At 26.9% G+C, this 20,706-nt stretch overlaps 1 protein-coding gene across 1 annotated transcript; it reads left to right on the top strand.

Annotated features, from left to right (window-relative positions):
- The first annotated feature begins 11,860 nt into the window (after positions 1 to 11,860).
- On the top strand, positions 11,861 to 19,876 carry Oda (Ornithine decarboxylase antizyme). Its single transcript, XM_087160084.1, has 6 exons — positions 11,861 to 11,967; positions 12,035 to 12,066; positions 16,032 to 16,186; positions 16,812 to 16,972; positions 17,836 to 17,921; positions 19,182 to 19,876. The coding sequence occupies exons 1-6, from the start codon at positions 11,861 to 11,863 to the stop codon at positions 19,301 to 19,303; spliced, it is 663 nt and encodes a 220-aa protein (XP_087016210.1). The 3' UTR covers positions 19,304 to 19,876.
- The last annotated feature ends 830 nt before the right edge of the window (positions 19,877 to 20,706 follow it).

Below are 20,706 nucleotides of genomic sequence, written 5' to 3'. Positions count from 1 at the left end.
TCAAAAATGAGACAAAAGAGACACAGAAAACTTTTCTGTTATTATTTAATAGTATTCATTAGTCTTTAAAATTCCAAAAGAATTTTTAAGTTGCTGGAATCATACAATAGTCTCATTTGTAACAACTTGTTTTTAAATTTTTTTTTCACACAATAGCTTTTATTGTATGTAATTTGCTTTAAAAGTTCAAACATTTATTCTTAGATTGTCATGCAGTCTGTGTGTCTGCAAACTGTATGACATATTTTATTTTATTTGTTCCTTGCAGAATGGTAATAATTGTTTCTTATTTGGTAATAAAAATCTTACTTTTGCTGAGATCGCAAGAGTTTTGTTTTATTATCATAACATCGATTCATTTTTTTGAGAAAAGTGTAAGTCCTCAGCCTTTCAACCATATTGCTTTAAAACTACTTTCTTTATTTAAAGTAAATTATTAAATTTAAAAATTGTTAAGATTCTCTTATTTGACTCAATATCTTGTCTTTAATGAATCAGAAACAAATAAACAGATTGTCCTTATATGATATGAGAATGTCAAAGTTGATGCTTACTGTTTACATTATATTTTTATTTTACAAATCTTAAAAAGTTTTCTTTAATCAAAATTGTGTTCACCTCATAAATACACTTTAACTGCTACAAATTTTTAGGTCCTGGCTACCAAAGCTGTGGAGTTGGCTAATACGTATGAAGGAATTTATCGTTTGGGACATAACATTTACAAAAAGTGTCAAATCTAAGTACAAATGTTTGGAAGCAAATATTATTCGCACTGCAAATGGGAATCATTACATCAAATTTAATCATAGATATCAATGTCAGAAAAGTAAAAAAGAATAAATTCATGTATAAAGCTGACAGCAACAATCTCCTCATCATTACACGTATATAAAATGAAAATGCTTAAAACTCATAAATTGTGTAGTTACTTAAATTAAAGGTTTTAAAAACTAAACAATAAGGTACAAAACCCTGCTGCATTATTGAATATTGCGTCCACATGCTTGATAAAGACACCATAAATTATTTGCAATAAATTTATAAAAATAATTATAAAGCTATATTCTACTCATATATCCTACACCCACAACAAAACTTTATCCTAAAAAGGATATAAAAAAGTAAGAAATAAATATGTGTTTCAGGAAGTCCGAATAAAAAGAGAATGATAATACACAAAAACTTTTAAAGCAGTTAAATTTATTCACACCTCATGTTCACTCATGCGTTTTTTAAATCGTATGTCGCAAGTGAAACATGCGCGAATTAATATTCAAAGATTTTCGCGAGAAAATTTGAAACCCGACTTGGCGAATGTAACATTGGCGAATTTCAAAATACGGTGCCAAAGAAGTGCCCGGGAGTCGACAATGTGTAAAGTCGCAACAGGGACAACTTTATTAAGCACATTTCGGGATATTCCGGTTTGTCCTAAAAAAGCAATCGAAAAATTTTCTTCAAATCCCCGTCGCATGTCTTTGTAAATTTTGTTTACAAATTGATTATAATTATTATGTAATATTAATTGAAAAATAATTATTACGTAATATTTTTTAATTACTAGTTTAACTTTTGCAAACAGAATAAACAATATTTGTTACAATGTTTTCCCCCTACTTTGCATGTCTGTAACTGTCCTTGCTTCTTACCATATCCCCCCAAAAAAAATATCCTGGCTACGGCCTTGAATGCAAGCGTTTCAGATTAGCACAAACGAAAATTATCTTCAAAGAGGTTTATCGTCAATCGAAATTCCGACCACTTTTCCGATTACATTCATATTGGAGCTCTTTGCTGGTTAAGAATACATGTTTAAATCGTTTCCTTCCTGTTACAAGCATAATTTACCCCCCAAAACATTTCATAGTTACTTGAAATTTCGACCACTTATAGAGGGCATAGATTCAGAGGCGTACCTAGAGAAAATGGCGCCTATGGCAATTCTCCCGATCGGCGCCCCTATATATATATATATATATATATATATATATATATATATATATATATATATATATATATATATATATATATATATATATATATATATATATATATATATATATATATATATATATATATATATATATATATAAGCTCGTTTGATTTGTAAGTTACCAAGGATCGGCTCGAAAATGGATGTACGCGAGTTGATATTATTCTGGATAAGTTAATAATTAATAGGTTGACATTTAATTATACAATTTTAATGATTTTAGAAAAATAACATTTATTTAAATCAATTATATATATATATATATATATATATATATATATATAAATGATTAAATATGATAAAATATAAAAAGAGAGAGAGAAAGGAGCATGAATTGCCGTTTGGCATATATTTTTAGCCACAGATTTGCCCGAAATAGATTTGCACGTGGCAAAATTTATATAAATTAACCAAGAAGTTTTTAATTAACTTATTTATAATAACATACAATTAACTTAAGGATTTCACATAGAATTTTACCACTTTAGTTGGATATCAATTGTTTTTTTTTTCTTTCAAGTTTTTGAAGATTTTGTCTATTTCTTTGGGAGAAAAAAACATTACTTTATGTTTTTTTAATTCTATTCATTTGATTAAACATGGTATTTAAATAAATATTTTAGAAACATTAAAATTCTAAGTAATTAGTTTATTTACATTAAAATCATTTCTTTTATCGTCTTCTTCTATAATACCCAAATCTAAAAAATTTCAATTAATGTTATCATCATGATTACAAAGCAAGATAAAAGGAGCAAGCTAAATATTATTTAATAAAATTGTATAGCCTTGAAAATTAAAGATAATTAAATCACCAATAAATCGAAAAACATATTTAAAAATAAGTTCATGATTTTTTTCTTCATAATAGTGCAAAAATAAATTAGCTAAGAGAGATGAAAGATTAGATCCTTGTGGTATTCTATCAATTTGAAAAAATATTCTTTTCCATTGTTAAGGTGGCTATTAAAAATACAATTAAAATCGCTATTAAGGATATTTTTAAAATCATAGTAATAATTCAAAAAGACATCTTTTAGTTTAAAAAGGGGAATGCTATTGAAAAGATCCTGGAAATCAAAAGTCGCAATGGAGTTAATTTTATTATCTTTAATATAAACTCGAGTGATTATTAGTGATAATTCAAGAAAAATCTTCTTTAATGATATTGTTAATAATTAATGTTAAAGTAGGTTGAGGAAATGGAAACTATTATGAACATATTTTTGCGGCATCGTGGTTGAAATTTTTAAAAAGAAAATAAAGGCAATTAAAGTATAGACATTTTAGTTTCGTTTCAAATTTTTCTTCCTTTTAGGATTATAAAACTTTTTTTTAAAATCGTATTGTAGATTTGGAACTATTCAAAAGATTTAAATATTTTATTAAAAGTTTGTATATTTAAATTAAAAATTCTTATCTTTAATTCTTGTTTGTTCATTTTATACACATAAGTCCGAAGGTGGTTGGAACCCGTCAAGTAAATTAGAAAAAGAATTACCTTTGATCTTTGATAATCCTAATTATTAGTATCAGATAATCATGTATTATTACAATTTTAATGGTTCGATAGGGAAACGTTAAATCTTTTATTTTAAACTTGGAGGCTTCACCCCCTGCTCGCTGGCGCTTGCCAACCCCTGGAACTGCTTTCGCAGTTCATTTCGGATTGCTTTGCAATCCGATACTCGCTTTACTCGCTCATTGGATACGTTCTTAACGTCTAGCTTTTGTATACTTTTTTGAACACTGAAGTTCCGAAAACTTTTCACTGTAGAAAATTCTAAACCTGTGCATTTCAATATTAATTTGAAATTGCAAACAGTTCGCATATTTTTCTTAATCACACTATTCTAAATTTCAGTTGTTGAGAAAAGTAACTGTTGTAAGTTTTGTTTTAAAGTTTTTCCCACCAGAGGGCTAACGCTATGTGCTGAAAAACAATTTAAAAAAAAGTACTGAACGACGGATGTAAAGCATCGGCTTCGATGAAGATAATTTTGTGAGAATTTTTTTGATAATTCGGTGAGAATTCACCCGATTAGACATATGATGCTCACTACGTGCTCTTGCGCGCCGAAGCCTATCAATTAAAAATGAAAATAGTTGCCAACGCGAGAAAAGAAATATCATCGATTTTATTGATACATACGTATTAGCATTTTATATAATATAGATAGATAGATAACAAAATATTACGATTGAATTGTAAGTTACTTTATTTTTCTTTAAACCCATAGAAATTAGTGCATACAATAACTTGAGCAATAAAATAAAATGTAAAAACGTACTTCCCCTTAATAAAAACATTTTTTTATCGAATTTAGGTTTTTGATCTTCGTATTCAAAAAAGTAACAAAAGTACAATAATAACTGAAAACACATTTAGAAAATCTGCACTAATATTAAAATGTTAAAAACACACATTGATTTCTTTTGTTCATATTTGAATTTGTCACACAATTTTCGCATATTTCACAAAATAAATAAATAAATAAAATGGAGGATAAAAGCTTTATTTCTAAGAAGAAATATTCTGAATTAATGCAATAAATTAAAACTGTTTTACAATAATCTTATTTTTCCAAACATGGCCATGGCTAAGGCACCAAGGGTATTGTTAGAAAAATCTATAAAAGATATGATAATAAAATCGCTAGAAGAATTAGTTTAAAAAAAATATTATTTTTAGCGGGCATAAAATGCTTTTTAAAGGAAGGTAATGTAATATTATTATTAAATATTTTAAATAGTTCTGAGAATTTTCTATAGTTACGGTTTATTAAAACCAAAGTAGGCTGGTATGTGACAAAATTACTACGCTAAACCTTAGTTAATAAAAATGTCGTTTCTTAAAATTTGCACTCAAGCGGCAATTAGGTGAAAATATTAAAAAGAAAGAAGGTAGAGACGAAATGCACGTTTACAGAAAAAATGATTTAAAGTTCATATGATCAAATTTAATCTTAACACATAGATCGACATATACATAATTATTAATAAAGTAAATTTTTGCCTTAACGGTTATTCGTTTAAACATTTAATGATGCACAGACATTTTTTTTAATATTTAAATATTGTCTGGGGTAATAAGTAAGTTTAAAATTTTAAGCGGTTAAAAATTTACCCAATCGAGAACCTTTACATTAAAATGCAACTTCAGTTCGCAAGCAACAAATAATTAATTCATCTATAAAATAAAGGATTTAACCATCGATATTTTTTTGACAAAGCCATTATCCGAATAAATCTTTCCAAAATTAATCGAATTTAATTAGTTTTAAAATACTCTTTTTTAAAAAAAGGAGAAATATAAATCTTTTGAATATTTTGAGGAGAGAGGGCTTTTTGAATTTTTTTAAAAATGCATATGTTTCATAAATAAACAAGCTCAAATTTTTCTATAAGATGTTTATCATTATTTTTTTCTTATTTTCTTAAAATAAAGGGAATTAATTAATGAAAAAAAAAATTATTGTTGTTATTGTGTTGCTTTAATAGATAGTTATAAAATATATATTATAGCCTCAATGATATTTTTTTCCATTTTATTTTAATTATAATGGACAGATAAGATGCTTTGAAATTAAAAAAAATACTAAGTAAGGTCTTGATAAATTTCACAACTCTTTTTTTCTCAATTTGTAAACAAAAGAATTATTTAAACTTGAGCTTAAGTTATTAATTTAAAATTAAAATTGTGTGTGAATAATATTTCTGCGACTTAAGAGCAAAAAAAAAACCAAAAAAAAATCATTTTGAACAATTAAAGATACGTTCCTTAATCTATTCATTCAATAAATAAATTAATCAATTAAAAATAAATAAATTGTACTTTTATGAGTGTTTAAACCTAAAGTCTATCTTTTAATTAATGAAAAGAAATCTATTTCTCCATAGTTGGCACGCTTAACTGAGCCAATGCTACGTAATTTACGCAAAAATATTTACTTGTTGCAATAATTTTTCAGGAAACTTGAAAAATTATGTTTCCAACATTTCAAATTTTAACATTCGTTTTTTCTTCCCATTAAGACATTGTTTTTAATAATAATACAATAACGAGCATTTAATTACACGAAGTTCAATTTTTGTTACCAAAATATCATTGTGCATATTAAATGATTTTGTTTTATAAAAATAATTATATACTAAAACAAAATATTATAATGTAGTAAACGCCCCTCTCAATCTACATATACAGAGATGCAAACTTGCTCTGCTCGGTATAGAAAAATATTTTTTATTGAGTGCAAAAGTTACATTTATTGTATGATTCTTTGTCTATTTAATGTAAAACCATTTTCCCTTTCTACGTAGAAATAATAAATTATTGAAAAAAATCATGTGAAACATAATTTTGTTCCAGGTGAGAATTATAAATTTTACCCGAATTATCTTAAATTCTGAATGGTTTCGTTTTTAACTACCACTGAATAAAATATTTTAGAGAAAGTGGAGCAGTTGGCATTGCTAGAAAGTATATCGATCGCTACAAAATATAATGTGAAATAATAAAGTGAGCATGATTTCAATAAATAAGAAATGATTACTTACAATTTAATCCTTGAGTTTAAGAAAATCCTAATACTTCGTTTAAATTACACTTATGGCTGTCTTTTTTTTTCTCATAAAAAAAAGAATAGATGGGGTTTATTCATTGTTGAGTATTACCATTGGTTTAAGCAAGGCAGAGGCACCTCCTGTTTTTAGTATTTAAATGTTTTGTGACAGTGATTCCCACCATGTGTGGCAAAACCTCCCTTTTCGAAAGGATTTACGCTGATTTACAGCAAGGGTTCTATTCGTATATTCAACAAATTCGAAAGCCGCTTTTCAAAGTGATTTTCACCCCTGATAAAATTTAAGATCCACAAGCATTTTAGGGTATGATAATTGGGCTAAACTGGACAGGGACACCCCATGGTTTTCACATCTCTTTGCCCTCTGTCACCACCAAAGGGCTATTCTCTATGCCTGCAGGTGTTCTATTCATTCCCAGATAATTGGCCTTTTTCAACCTAGTAATGTGATATGAAGAGATGTTTATCTTGTCTTTTTCCTTGTGGTACAGGAAAAGAAAGATTTATCTGAGGATCGGATCATAAGAAGTTTTTATTCTGCATTCTGGAGAGTTTTCTAAATGATTCTTTTCAATGTTTTATGTATTTTTTTGAAATTTGTATTATTGTTTTTAAAATTTGTATGTATGTTAAATTTATTTTTTTAAAACAAGCAAAATATCACAATATTTTGAAAAATTGAAAAAAAGAAAGACGTTGATGTTGGTTAATTTTGCGCCTTTTTCAAATAATGCGCCCATGGCTCACGCCATGCCTGCCATACCCTAGATACGCCACTGCATAGATTTCTACTGATGTCTGAAAAAAATACAAATTTCCTATATGTTGTAGACAAAATTTATCTCTCTTTTATCATCATCAATCGAAATTTCGACCACTTTTCAGCATAATCAAGAAATAAACTCAACAAAACACTTCACGAACTAAACCATAGCCATCGTAACCCAGTAAGGACTTTCTAGCGTAAGTGTAAAAGTTTAATGCAGAAGAAAATTTTTTTAAATATTTGGTTTATTTAATTTTAATTAATTAATTAAGTTAGTTTTTTGTATTGTAAGATCAATAAATATTTAGACTGATATATATTAACCCCTTAATAGTCAGCCTAAAATACATGTTATAAAAGCAATTAATTCAAGAATTTATTGAGACAAATATGACTAACCAATTTTAGAATGAAAATAACGCTTTGCTTGCTATTCAACACGAAAAGTGTTTTACATTTAGTAGCTTGAGATTACTTTTTTTTATTTTAGCTTTTAAAAACTCAAACTTTTTGAATTTTTAACAAATTATTTTCACTCCTTTATTTTTCTATTCATCATCAACATAATGTTACAACAGTTTCGGATTTTTTTAAATTATTTGTTTATAAGTTATATTACGCAATACTAAGTTTACAGCAAATATCTTATTTTCTTAAAAGCTACTTTCATGAAAAAATTTGTTAAAAAAAGGTTCACAAATATAAAATCATAATTGCAATAAATTATATGGTATGATTAAATGTGTACAACATAGAAAATAAAGTGAAAGAAAGTTTTCTTTTTTCTGTCTCTCTATATGAAAAAATTATAGGGGACGCCGAAGCTGTTTCGGGTGTGTTCACTGTGCAAAACAATAAGACTTAGACACTTGAAATTACTAAGGTGTACAGAAGAGTGTGCAAGGAGTTCAATGGAATAAAAAAAGAATTATCCACTGTTAAACCTGTAAATCAGTAATAAAAATTTTAAAAAAAACATGTTGGCTGATTAAAATGGAATTTTAAAAAAAGAACACTTGATAATTAGTTCAAAAATCATTAACTGTTTAACTTGTTGGAAAAAATACCATATGGGCCGCTCTACAGGCCGCAGGATTGCAACTATGGGATTGAAATTTGGCATGCTGAAAGAGCTATATTTTTAATAAACATAACATAGTTTTTTTCATAATTTAAAATTGTTCGAAAGCTGCTATGTTAAGTGCTCTTTTTTTTTGTTCTCAATTATTTTTGCTGTACTTTACATTTTGCTTCGCTGCTCACAATCTATAAGACTTAGAAAACTTAAAATTACAAGGGTGTGTAGAAAAATGTGCAAAAAATTAAAAAGGAAAAAAAAACGATTTATTAAACAGTTTCTTTTTGTAATTAAATTGTTATTATAAGAACTTGTTGGTTAATCTACTGCAAGCTGAAATTAGACGTACTGATGGAACCGTTTTGAATTATAACTTTAACAATATTTTTTTTGTCCAAATTCCTATTTGTTCAAAAATTATTGCAATTTTAAGTGTTATTTTTCTTTTCTTTAAATAATAATTATTTATCCATTGCTGTAAACAAATTTATCTCTCTCGCAATTTTCCTTTTATAAGCTTGCACTTGACTTGAAATAAATAAGTAAATAACTAAATAATAAAAAAAATAAGAGCGAGGTCAGGTGTTGCCAAATCGGAATTTTTAAAAATATAAAGACTGAAGGGAGATAATGCGAACTGCTACATGATATAAGATCATCGTTATATATTGTTAACAAGTAAATTTTCTTCTCATTTATTGTATCACTACTAATGTGCATTTATAAGTGTAATTTTTTTTCTTCAAATACATTAGATTACTTTTTAAATTTAAATATCATTTCATTTCGTTACTATTAACGTTTTAATAAAATGTGATTGCATAAAACTATTATAATTATATATTTTTTTAACAAAATTATATTTTTTTATCGACTATTAAGGAGGTAAAAACAGTTTATGTTCGTTCAAGCTGATTCTGAGGAAAAACGAATTTGCGCACAGGCAGGAATTGATTTTGCACAACACGGCTCATCTTTACCGAGTATTGACTCTCGGGTTGAGGGGGTACCGATATTATTGATTTTCAAAAATTTAATCACATTCAAAATGCAACTGAGGGCAATCCAAGAGCAATATTTGCAAATTAAGGACATAAACCATTCCTCTCTTGATTTTCAATAATGAATAAGAAGCAACCACGGGGGTTGGTGAGCGAAGCGAACAGGTAGTGGTGCCTTCTAGTTCAATAAACATATGTAAAAAAAATTTTTTTTAAGGTTGCGTTGAAAATGTTTGTATTGTTAAACGGGCGGGAAACCTATACACTAAACACAGACAAAACGTAAAGAACTAAACTATGCACAAAAATAAGTCAGCAATAAAAAAGAAGAAAAAGGTAAAATAAAAGTTCTAAAAACCACCTTTTTTCATGTTTATTAAAAAGGGGCAAATAATTCTTTTTTTTTCCACATCGAAAATAAGAAATGTAGAATGTAAGAAATAAGAAATGCTCATCACTTTCGTAATGAACTTCTGTTAATCACCACCAAAACTTACCCGTCACGTATGTCGAAATGATGCGCCTTACTTTTTTTGTCTTAAGGAGTGCCAAAAATAGAATTTTTTCTCCTTTTTAGGACACTTGAAAAATATTTCTGAAGATTTTATTTTAATTTATTTACTTTCTAGGTTCATTTGATGTAAGCGACTGAGAAGTGATTGATATTTACCCCGTGAACTATGAACCTACTCCAGGTAATTATTCATCACCCCATTAATTAAACTAAATAATTTATTTCAACAATGAATAATACATGATTTAACGTTTAAATTTCCCCTATGCCTGGTTTGGTTATTTTATTTTTAATACTTTTGGTGAGGAATTGTCCAAAAATAAAACAAAATTTTTTAAATATATAGTTACATATTTTATGAGAAATCCTACTCGAATACTTAAACCGTTCGAACGCGTTTTTCTCAAAACCGTGTCATTTTCATTTTATACCGGATTTGTGTTAAGAGATAATTTAAGAAGATGAATTTTCTTTTGTCACTTAAAAATTATGCTGATTTTTATTTTATTGCCTTCGTTTTACCCACTTTATATTTCTGTAAAATCAGAACGCTTAACAATTGTGATTTTGTATCATTGAGTTCGTAATGTCGTCTAAGTTTAGCTCAGTATAACCAATTCCTCTTTATATATGTCATTAAAATCTACGTTCAATCTATTCTTAATTATCTTCATTTCATACGTTCTGTTCCCCCCCCCCCTACGTTTTCGAAAAATCATCATTTTCTTAGGCCTAACATCTTATAATAACATCGTAAATATTTTATTTGTATTTTTTTTTATATAAATATGTATTACATGCATATAATTATGTATAATTCATTTAGTTTCCAGATGGGGCACGAACTTTAGGATTATTTATCTGATTTATTTCTAAAACTGGAATATGCTCATTCTTCTTTTTATTTTTTCTTATTATCATTTATATCTTAGAATTTATAAAAATTTGAAGTAAAAATTTAAATTTTCTAACAATAATTATATTTATTTTTTAAATAAATGTGTTTTTTTTAATCAAATTATGATTTTTTTTTTATCTTAAAAATTCCCCGATTTGCCGGTCTAAGAGATTTAAAACTTAATTGCAGAATAGAACTCTTTTTCATTTATTAAAAATTTTTAATAATTAGTTTAATTAGGATTATATTTTTTTATTAAATGTTACTGTTTATCAATATTTAAAAGAGAGACTTTGAAGGGAAAAAAAGGAAAATTCTTAGAAATTATTTAAATTATTATTTAGAATAAAAAATATTTCAAGTTCTCTGACATTTTGGTAAATTTAAGAAACAACTTCCGAACGAAAAATAACAGTCATGTTTTGGAGATCGTATGAAATATCAAAAATTAATTTAATAAGTTAAATTATCATTGATCGTGTATGTGTAATAATTCAATATTAATTATTTAACAATATTTTTATTTAATAATAATTTTTAATAACAATTTTTATCTCAATACAAAAAATAAATTGAAACACTTACAGCAAATATTTTCAGTAAATCATTATTCTGTACTTATTTTTAGAACAAAAAACATTAATTAATTTAATTTAAATTATTTTTAGACAAAGAATTATTTGATTACTGAATGACTTCTTTGTATTAAACAAATTTTAGTGAAAAATAAAAGTGAGATAAAAAAAAAACACTAGCACGATTTATAAGAAACTATATTGCTTGTCTATATATATCAAAAGCTGAAAATATTACTAAAAGAAATAAAGAAATGTTCGATTCTTCTATCTTTGATTTAAATCAATTTTACCATATTCTAAAATCATGCACAAACCATAAACGAAATATTTTTCATCTACCTTAAACATAGATGGCGCTAACTGTCTTCTGACGTCAATATATGTGATTATAAATATCTGCTCACTTTCATTATTTTTTTCTTAAGTTTGTCAAGTTCTAAGTCGTGATGAGCGTTAGACTTGAGGCCTTTGGAAATTGTAATAAAGAGAGTATTAATCAGTTATTTGAAGATATGCCTGCTATTAGTAGTATTCCAAGTAATCTTAAGTTAGGGTAAGTAAAAATTAATATTCAAATTTTTGTGTAAATTGAGCAATTAATGTTTGTTTTTGTTCTGCAGTTCCTCCCTCTTTTATGTGCGCAGTTGGCAAGGTACAATCAAGGGCAAAGAAAATGTAGATCGATAATTGATTTATTTCTTTTTATTTATATTATATTGAACACCTGGAAACATTTTTTTATTAGTGGAAATCGCTTTATAACTTGCTTATTTGGAGTATTGCTCAATATAGATTATCTTCCGATTTATGACGTCAATGTTCAATGACCGACTTTTCGTAGAGTAGTGGTATAACTTGCTAACTGAATAAATTGTATTTTTAAATAGGCGAAATACCCAAAGGGAATTTTGTTTATTTTTTTTTCCCATTTGCTTGTCTGTTGCTATGCAAAATTAGCATTTATCTAAAAGGCGTTCGATTCCAAGGAGTCTGCTAAAATGATAGAAAGAGTAATTTAGTTTTAAATGTAATTAAGGGTATCTAAATATTTAAGAAAATAAATATGGTTACTGAAAAAAATGAGGTTAAGATATAATAAAAATTTAGTGTCAAGAAATTCGAACAAACTTTTAATTTTTAATTCTCACACTTACAGTGTAAACAAATTATAATTCACGTCGCTTATTTGTTGTTAAATTGCTCAGCACATTTTAAGCTCTAAAAATTTTTTTCTTTTTCATTAAAATTATGCAATATGTTCCAGAAATTATTTTAGTTCCGTTGCTTAAAACTCTAGTTATATTTATTGCAAATGTATTATGATTCAAAGTAAATTTATTGACTAATACATAATGCTCAATAAATGCAACGAAAATTTCTTTTTTTTTTAATTGTTTATTATGCTTTGACCTGTGGCTTTTTTTTTGTTGTCCTATTGCATTTTAAGGTCTTAAAGGAGTTGACTATATTAAAAGCACATTTAAAATTTATACATGCTAAATTCCTGTTAAAAAATAATTAGTTCTATTGTCTGCTTATTAACATTTCGTTCAGATTAATTTAGCAAAAGAAGTTTCAACAGTAGTAACAGGAAATAATCAATTATTTTTTATTTCTCTATAGATTTTGGATTAAAATTTTTTTCTTCTAAATTTAACTTATAGTTCATTTTGTGTTGGCACTGTTTTATTTTTTGAAAACTTAAGCCATTATAATTAAGTTGATTTGTTTACAAATTTCACATTATTAATCTCCCTTCAATTTTCAATATCTTAATATTCATAATCTATCTCAATATCTTTAATTATTTTTTTTTTGCATGCATTGTAATATTAAGTTCAATTTAGATAAAAATTTGAGGTAATAAAAATTAGAAACATTGTAAAGTTATAGATTTTAAGCTTGTAACATTGTATACTTGCAAGCAAAGCTTTTTTTTTCTTTTCATGACTTTCTATTTAAGTTCTAATTCATTTAATTTCTTTATTCAAAATATCTATGAACATTAGAAGTTAAACTTTTAAAATTCGTCTTTCATTTTAAATTAGTTTCACAAATAATAAATCTCCTAAATTTGCATATAATCAAAATGGTCTTTTAAAATAATCCATAAATAAGTAAAGAAATTTTCAATAAAAACTCAAAAATTCCTTTTTTTTTTAAAAAATTTTTTTTAACTATTTGATTACTGCTTAACCTACTTAGATGTTATTTGCTTGTTGATAGTTTATAAAATGTATGTTTTGAAGTTTTAAAAAAGACTGTTGCTTATTTAATCCTGGAGTGGAAACTAAGAGATTTTTGACATTGGTCTCAACGATCAGTAACTTGAAGAAATTGCTACTTTGTATATATTTTCATTGATCTGTTTACAAGTCCTTATTTGATTTTTTTTTTCTTTAAAAAAAAAACAAACTAGGTGATAGAATGAATATTACCTGTTATCTGAGCATGCCAAAATATTAGTCATACTTTAACTTTTTACATGAATATTTAGCCATACATGACTGCAATAGATATGATGCATTTTTCATGGAAATTATGAGGTGATATTATTCATAACTATGAAGGAAAAAAAGTCTCCATTGTGAAGAGAGTTAGACAAAAGTTTATTCTCTGGTTGACAGGTTAAGTAGAAATTGCAATACAGAGAATATCAATATTATAATAAAATAAACTATTGTGAAAAAACAAACCAAAATGTCACTATTAATTGATCATCTGAAATGCTTTAAAGCTTCTGTTTAGTTGGAAACTAAGTTATTGAACTTGGAATTATTGAAAAAATGTAACCTAAGTTATCTTTTTATTGATAAATTGAAATACCAAAATTATTTGGTTGCAAAGTTAAAAGAATATTCAAAAGAATTATATGGAATGAGGAACAAAAATATTCACTAAAGAATCTTGTCGGCAGTTGGAAGATGTTTATATAATGTTTAAGTGATTTTTTAATAAATTAACTTTTTTCTAATGGCTTAGCATAATTTCAAATAAAGCTCTTTAAATTTTTCCTAAAATTAAAGTAGAAATTATCGACTAAGTTATTATAATATTTTCCTTGGATTCATTGAAAATTACATTGAATTTTAAGTGAAAGCCGTGCTTTCAGTGAAATCTGTAAATGTATTCTAAAATTTCAACTGCAGATAACCTGTTACAAAAGAAGTAGCTATATTTCAGTGTTTTTGAGCTGTAATTATTTTGTTAATATCTCCCTTGATTTGTTTAAAAAAAAGTGTTTCAATCTGGAAAAGATCTGATTTACTTAATATATTTCAAAATATTAACTTCTGTAACAGAAAACATGCTGTTAAATTGTCAATTTTTTCCATAAATGTTCTGAAAGATGTGTAGTATAATTAATTAACCATAGATGTGTGAATTAATTTCTGAAGACTCTTTTAAAGACATACTTTTCTTGTAAATTATCTCTCTCCCCCATGGTGGAGATTTTTTAAAAATTTAAAACTAAATTTTAGGTTTTAAAATTTAGGCTTATCACCAAATAAAAACAGTCTCAGTGAAGGTAATTATTCAAGCAAAGCAAATATTTTCTTTACGCTATTAAATCACATTAATAAAAGTCAAAGAAAAGTTCAATTTTTAATATATTTAGAAAGGTGCTGATAAATCTGAGAATATTTCTCCCTAACCCACTGGTGGTTTAATAAGTTGGCAAAATCGAGATAATGTTTCTTCCCAATACAATATTTCCCTACCTAATAACATGGAAAAGCAGATTTTGCTGTGCAGAGAAGTCGGCAGGTTAAAATTATGTCAGATTTATATTTCAATTAGAAATTGGTTAGAAAGAATTGATTTTCTATACCTTTATCAGTGTTTTCATTACAGAAAAAAAATGGAAGAGAATTTCTCACCCTTTCTCAAAAACAGGGTGAGATTTCTAAAAATTAAAAAAACACGAATAGACTTGGAAAAAAAATATTTCTTTAATTATAATAAATTTTTAACATCTTCTAAATTCTAAACCATTGAATACTTTTGCTGCATTATCATATGGAAAATGTTCTATATCTACTTTTTCATCAGCTATTCTCATTAGGTTTGCTCAAATGCTTATCAGTCGACCTGTTACAATATTTTGTCTTAATTCGCTTTTACACATCGCTCTAAATTGTAGATGAGGGAGTTTGGTAATTCATTAACAGCTAAAAATAGAGATAACTTTAAACAACTTATTATAAAGAACTCACTTTTTTTTTCCCAACACTTGTCGTAGCTGTTTTCATGTCTTTTTCAAAATGGTGGAAGACTGAATTTTTTCCAAAATTTGAGAGATTCGCGCATTTTAAAATTGATTAATACAGTGCACGAACTTCTCGTGTTAATCATTTTTTAATGCGAGAAAAGAGAAAAATATGTGAGATTCTCGCACTGTAGTGGAAACATTGCTTTATCCTTTTTATAAAATTTAGTTTTCATATTTGCTTTTGTATGAACACTAACTTAAATCTGTTCCATAGGACTTTAGTAAAATTTGAGAGCAAATAATTCTATTAAACCAAATTGTCAATTTTCACCCCTTAAGTTTATTTTTTTCAAATGCTTTAGTTCTTTTTGTTGATGGTTAATGATTTTTGTTTTCCTCTATAGTATGCAGCCCCACCAGTACTCAATATCCATTGATACAGGGTCTCTGTGGTGTTCCTGATGTGCCCCATGCCGCCAATGTTTTGCTATTAAATGCAGAGGGCAGCGGTGTGGGGAAATTTAAAGAGCCCCCTGTGACTGGAACAGTCTCAGTGAAGGTAACTATTCTAACAGAAATATTAAAATGCGTACCATAAATTCTTTTACTGAAATGTTCTGTAGATTCCTGAACATTTTTCATTTAGATTTTGTTTCTCACATTTATTTCATCACCGGCGTCGAACAGCCGACCCAATTTTTTTGGTTTACGACTAATGCCTAACTCTCCCCTTCTATTGCTAAAATTTGACCAAATCTTGTAAAACTTCTTTAAAAATTCTGTCTACATTTTTATTTTTACATGATGTAAATATCACAAAGGCATTTTATAATGAAATATATTGTCTACTTGACATTCAAGCTAAATGCCATGTCTTGGTCAGATTCATAAGTTATGAAAATGTGTTAGTGTTTGACACACATGATGATTAAATTTAAAAAAGAATTGGGCAACATCAAGTTAACTAACATGTTTTATGTCCTGTTAGTTTTTCACCTTCATAATTTGAATATAAAAAAAAAATTGGAATATAATTGATAGTGCATATTTGAAAATGTATGACAGAATTTGCTACTAAATTGAATTACTATCTTAAAAATTATTTAAGGTTCAATTAAAATGGCTTATGACTAAATGTATTAATAAAAGTTTTTATATTTTTGTGAATACATGTTTTATTCTAGTGGGATGAGGTGACGAAGGAATCTATAGATGATGCAGTATTGCTCACTTTCAACTTCCATCTAAGTGATGCAAAAGTAACGCAGTGGAATTCTGTGCTTTGGAAGAGACGGCTTTATGTCCAGGTTCCAGACGGTGGCATGTGTGATGGATCAAAGGAATCGTAAGTATTGTGTCAACAAGATTATCTTCGTGGCTGAATATGTTTATTTAATGGCATTTAGTGATCATCATACATGGGAACGTTACTTTTTAAAAAGTAACAAGTAAAAAGTACAAGTAAAAGAACAAAAAAAATAATGATTTTTCAAATTAATCGTAAATTTCATAAATTTAAGAAAAATTTATATTAAATGCATTCAATTTTATTTCAAAGGTATAAAACTTCTAAAATGAAGGAAAATGTTACAAAATTCAATGTTTGCACGTAAAAGGAATTTTAAATTATGCTCCTTTTAAAACTATTAAATCTTTGTTTTTACTTTCAGAATTTTTAGTGAAAAGTTAATTTGGTAATACATATTAATTTGTTGAATAAATTCTGTAACATATTTTTGTTTAAGGAACTAAGCAAAAAAAAGATAATAATTCATATGCAGGTAAAATCCATTAAAGTAAGTTTTCATGATTTGGTTAGGAAGAAACTTTTTAAGAAGAAAAATTTTAAAAACTTCAGAAAAATGTAACAATTTCTTTAAACTATCCTCATTACAAATACCTATGCTTTCCCAAAAAGAACAAGGGAAAATACTAAATTTAAAAAGTAACAAAATACAAGTAAGATTACATACTTTTTTTACCCTGTATAGTGAGCATAATAATTTACTTCTTAGAACGCAACACTTTATAGTTGAACTATAACTATAAAAGTCAGTCAAATAATTTTTTCTTTACATTTCTATGAATTTTTAAGCTGTTTTTGTAGAGTTAACTGAAATGCAGTTTAAAGTTCTTTCAATGAGCCCTTTATTGCTTTTAACTAATTTTTCCATTTTAACACTTAGATAACTTTTATTTAAATAACAGGTTTTTGCAACTCTTGGAGTTTGCTGAAGATGAATTGCAGTGTTCACATGTCATTGTTTGCTTTAATAAGAACAGGCGAGACAAGGGTAACTATGCGTTCATTGAAATTTTTTTTTTTTTTTTAATCTAATAATTCGGATATTTTTGGTGATTACATAGTAAGCACTAAATGTTCTCCTACTTCGCAATTATATCAAAGTGAAACTATATTGTGTAAGCTAGGATTCCATTTTGGTTAATTACTGATCTTATTTTTTGCTCAGTTATTGTAATTAGACAAATAAAACAACTAGTGAAACTTGTATTTCTTGAATTTTGTTTCTATAGTTTTATGTTAGCTGATGACATACTAGGTGAAATCATTGCTAATTGTCTAGTTTTACTCAATTGCAACATTGGCTGAGCATTCTTTGAAGTTTTGAGTAGATTCTGAAAATCTAATTCCAGGGTTTTCTTTTCGCTGACTATATTATCGTAAATTCAAAGGCAATCATTCTCCAGAATTCTTTTTCTGCAGTTTTTCTAGTATGATTTGATTAGCTGTGTCCTTGAATAAGAACGTGTGGGATGGGTTCTAGTACAATTTTTTTTTTTTTTTTATAATTTAATGCAATGATAAAATATCTGTCCCTTACAACTATGGAAGTGCTCTAGTAATCTTTTGTTCATACCAGTTAATAAAACAGTTAGATCAGTTAAAAATATTTTCTTTTGTGAAGAAAAGATTCTGACTGCGTATTTATTTATTTTAAAAGATATCTACTTGTGAGAGATCAAATTATTGTAGGTTTATATTTTGTGTTGAAATAAGACTAATACTTTTACTTTTTACTTTACTTTTTACTTTACTTTTTTTTTTTTACTTTTTTTCCCAAATTACTCGACTGAACTCAATTATTTGTACTGTAATCTGTAATTCCTTAGCTAGGCTAAGGCCTGTTTAAAGATTTATTGGTTAACATGTATTAGTGGCAATTTCTTTAGAATAGTATTTAAAAACGTTTTTTTTTCCCTCTAGAAATAAGTGTCTGTTATGGAAAAAGTATTGAGTATCAGAATTTGAATAAAAAATTGTAAAATTAAGAAAGTGAATTTTTAGTTTGAAGGCCTACATTGTAAAAGATAAAATAGTATTAAATAAAATTTAATTGCCCAGAAGCTTTTAATCAGCTAGTAGAGTAATAATATAATTATAAAAATCTTATTTGATTTCAGATATTTTATTTCAGAATGTTATATATATAAAATTGAATATACAAGTCAGAACTTAACATTATAAGCTAAACTTCAATTAATTGCACAAGCATCGGTCAAGTTTCCCATTAACTTGTCTCAATTTATTTCAGTTGCTCTTGTTCGAACATTCATGTTTCTTGGATTTTCGATGCTTGCACCAGGACATAAACTTGCCCCTGCTAATGCGAATGAGGAGACACTTTGCATGTTGTACATCATCGAAGAAGAATAGTATGCCATCTCGGTACCATTTCATTGGATTGTTTGAAAGTCATCTATACAACACCACCTGTAATTGAAGGGGCTCTTGAATTTTCCCACACTTAACTTTTCCAAAGTACTTTGGCTTTTTATACTTACCCCGGCTTCGCTGTTTTTAAATTTGAACTGTGTAGCATGTTGGCGGCTGACGAACATGAGCTCAATTACATACATATTCTTTTTTGTTTTTATAATTTTTATTGCTTATTAAAATTTATGAGCTGTATGATAAAAATGCTTTGCTGTAACTTTTTAACACTCTTTATTTTGGGGACCAAGTTATTTTTCCTTTTAACATGTATCTAAGCCCCTGTTCTTTGGAGAACTATGCATTCTGTATTTTCTAGTTCAACATGTGTATTTTTTTTCCTGATATCTTTTGTCTTAAAAAAAATATTGTAGTGATGTTCATTCCAAGTTTAAAACGTTCTGTCTTTCTGAAAATTATTGTGATGTGGTAGTTGGGTGTTACTCTTTTTTTATTTATCCATATTTTTTGTGTACTTACTTGAGACATTTCTGTAATAAAGAAATTTATCTGTTATCAGTAGTGTTTTATTTCTAAAATGTTTGTGCTAAGATTAACTTTCAAAGTGTTCAAAACAATGTGGGTTAGTAATAATTTAATTTGCTTTACAGAAATATTTTTAAAATGTTTCTCACTAATTTTTAAAATTCTCATGCCTACAAAATTAAAATCTTTTTCTGAAAATACTGAGGCTAGGTTTTGAGCACAGGTTATTAGGCAATGGTAATAATTTGCCCCATTGAATTAATGTTAATTTGTAAATGTTAACTTGCAGCTTAAAAAAAAATGCTCTACCAAGGTTATCTTTCAATGTGAAGCTTTAATAAGAATTGTAAATAAAGCAACTTTTTTCTATGTTGAATATATACGTAGGTTCGGGGTTACTATTTTCGAGAACATAAATCAAGATAACTGAAGACTGTTTTTACTCTAAAATGAACTATAGATGGGAACTCTGACATTTTTAAAAAAATTGATTCAACTTTTCAAACAGGAAATGTATGATTGATAAATTTATAGTATTTAAATTACCCAGATTATGAATGATTGTAAATTACAACCACCTAGCTCTCAGAAAAAAAGTATTCAGGAGGTCTTTGTCACACTTATTTTGTTCAAATTATATCTGCGCTGTTTTATAGTTATAGTGGTGTAGCTTCAAAAGAAGGAATGGTGGGAAATGACTAAATTTTGGTTGCTGTATTTTATGGGTACTCTATCTTTAAAAATTCCCCCTTTTTTTTTCAGTAATTTAATCGATATAAATATTTGGGAAATGAAAGTAAATTCTAACAGAAAAAGAAATATTCAGAGAGTGAAGGTATAAAAAAATCGCATATTTTAAT

This window comes from Parasteatoda tepidariorum, chromosome 3 (assembly GCF_982258835.1).
Source record: "Parasteatoda tepidariorum strain Cologne lab strain chromosome 3, Ptep-v5.0, whole genome shotgun sequence".
In the NCBI taxonomy this organism is placed as follows: domain Eukaryota; kingdom Metazoa; phylum Arthropoda; class Arachnida; order Araneae; family Theridiidae; genus Parasteatoda; species Parasteatoda tepidariorum.
The sequence above is the reverse complement of the archived record's forward strand: the minus strand, read 5'-3'. Positions and strand labels throughout refer to the sequence as shown.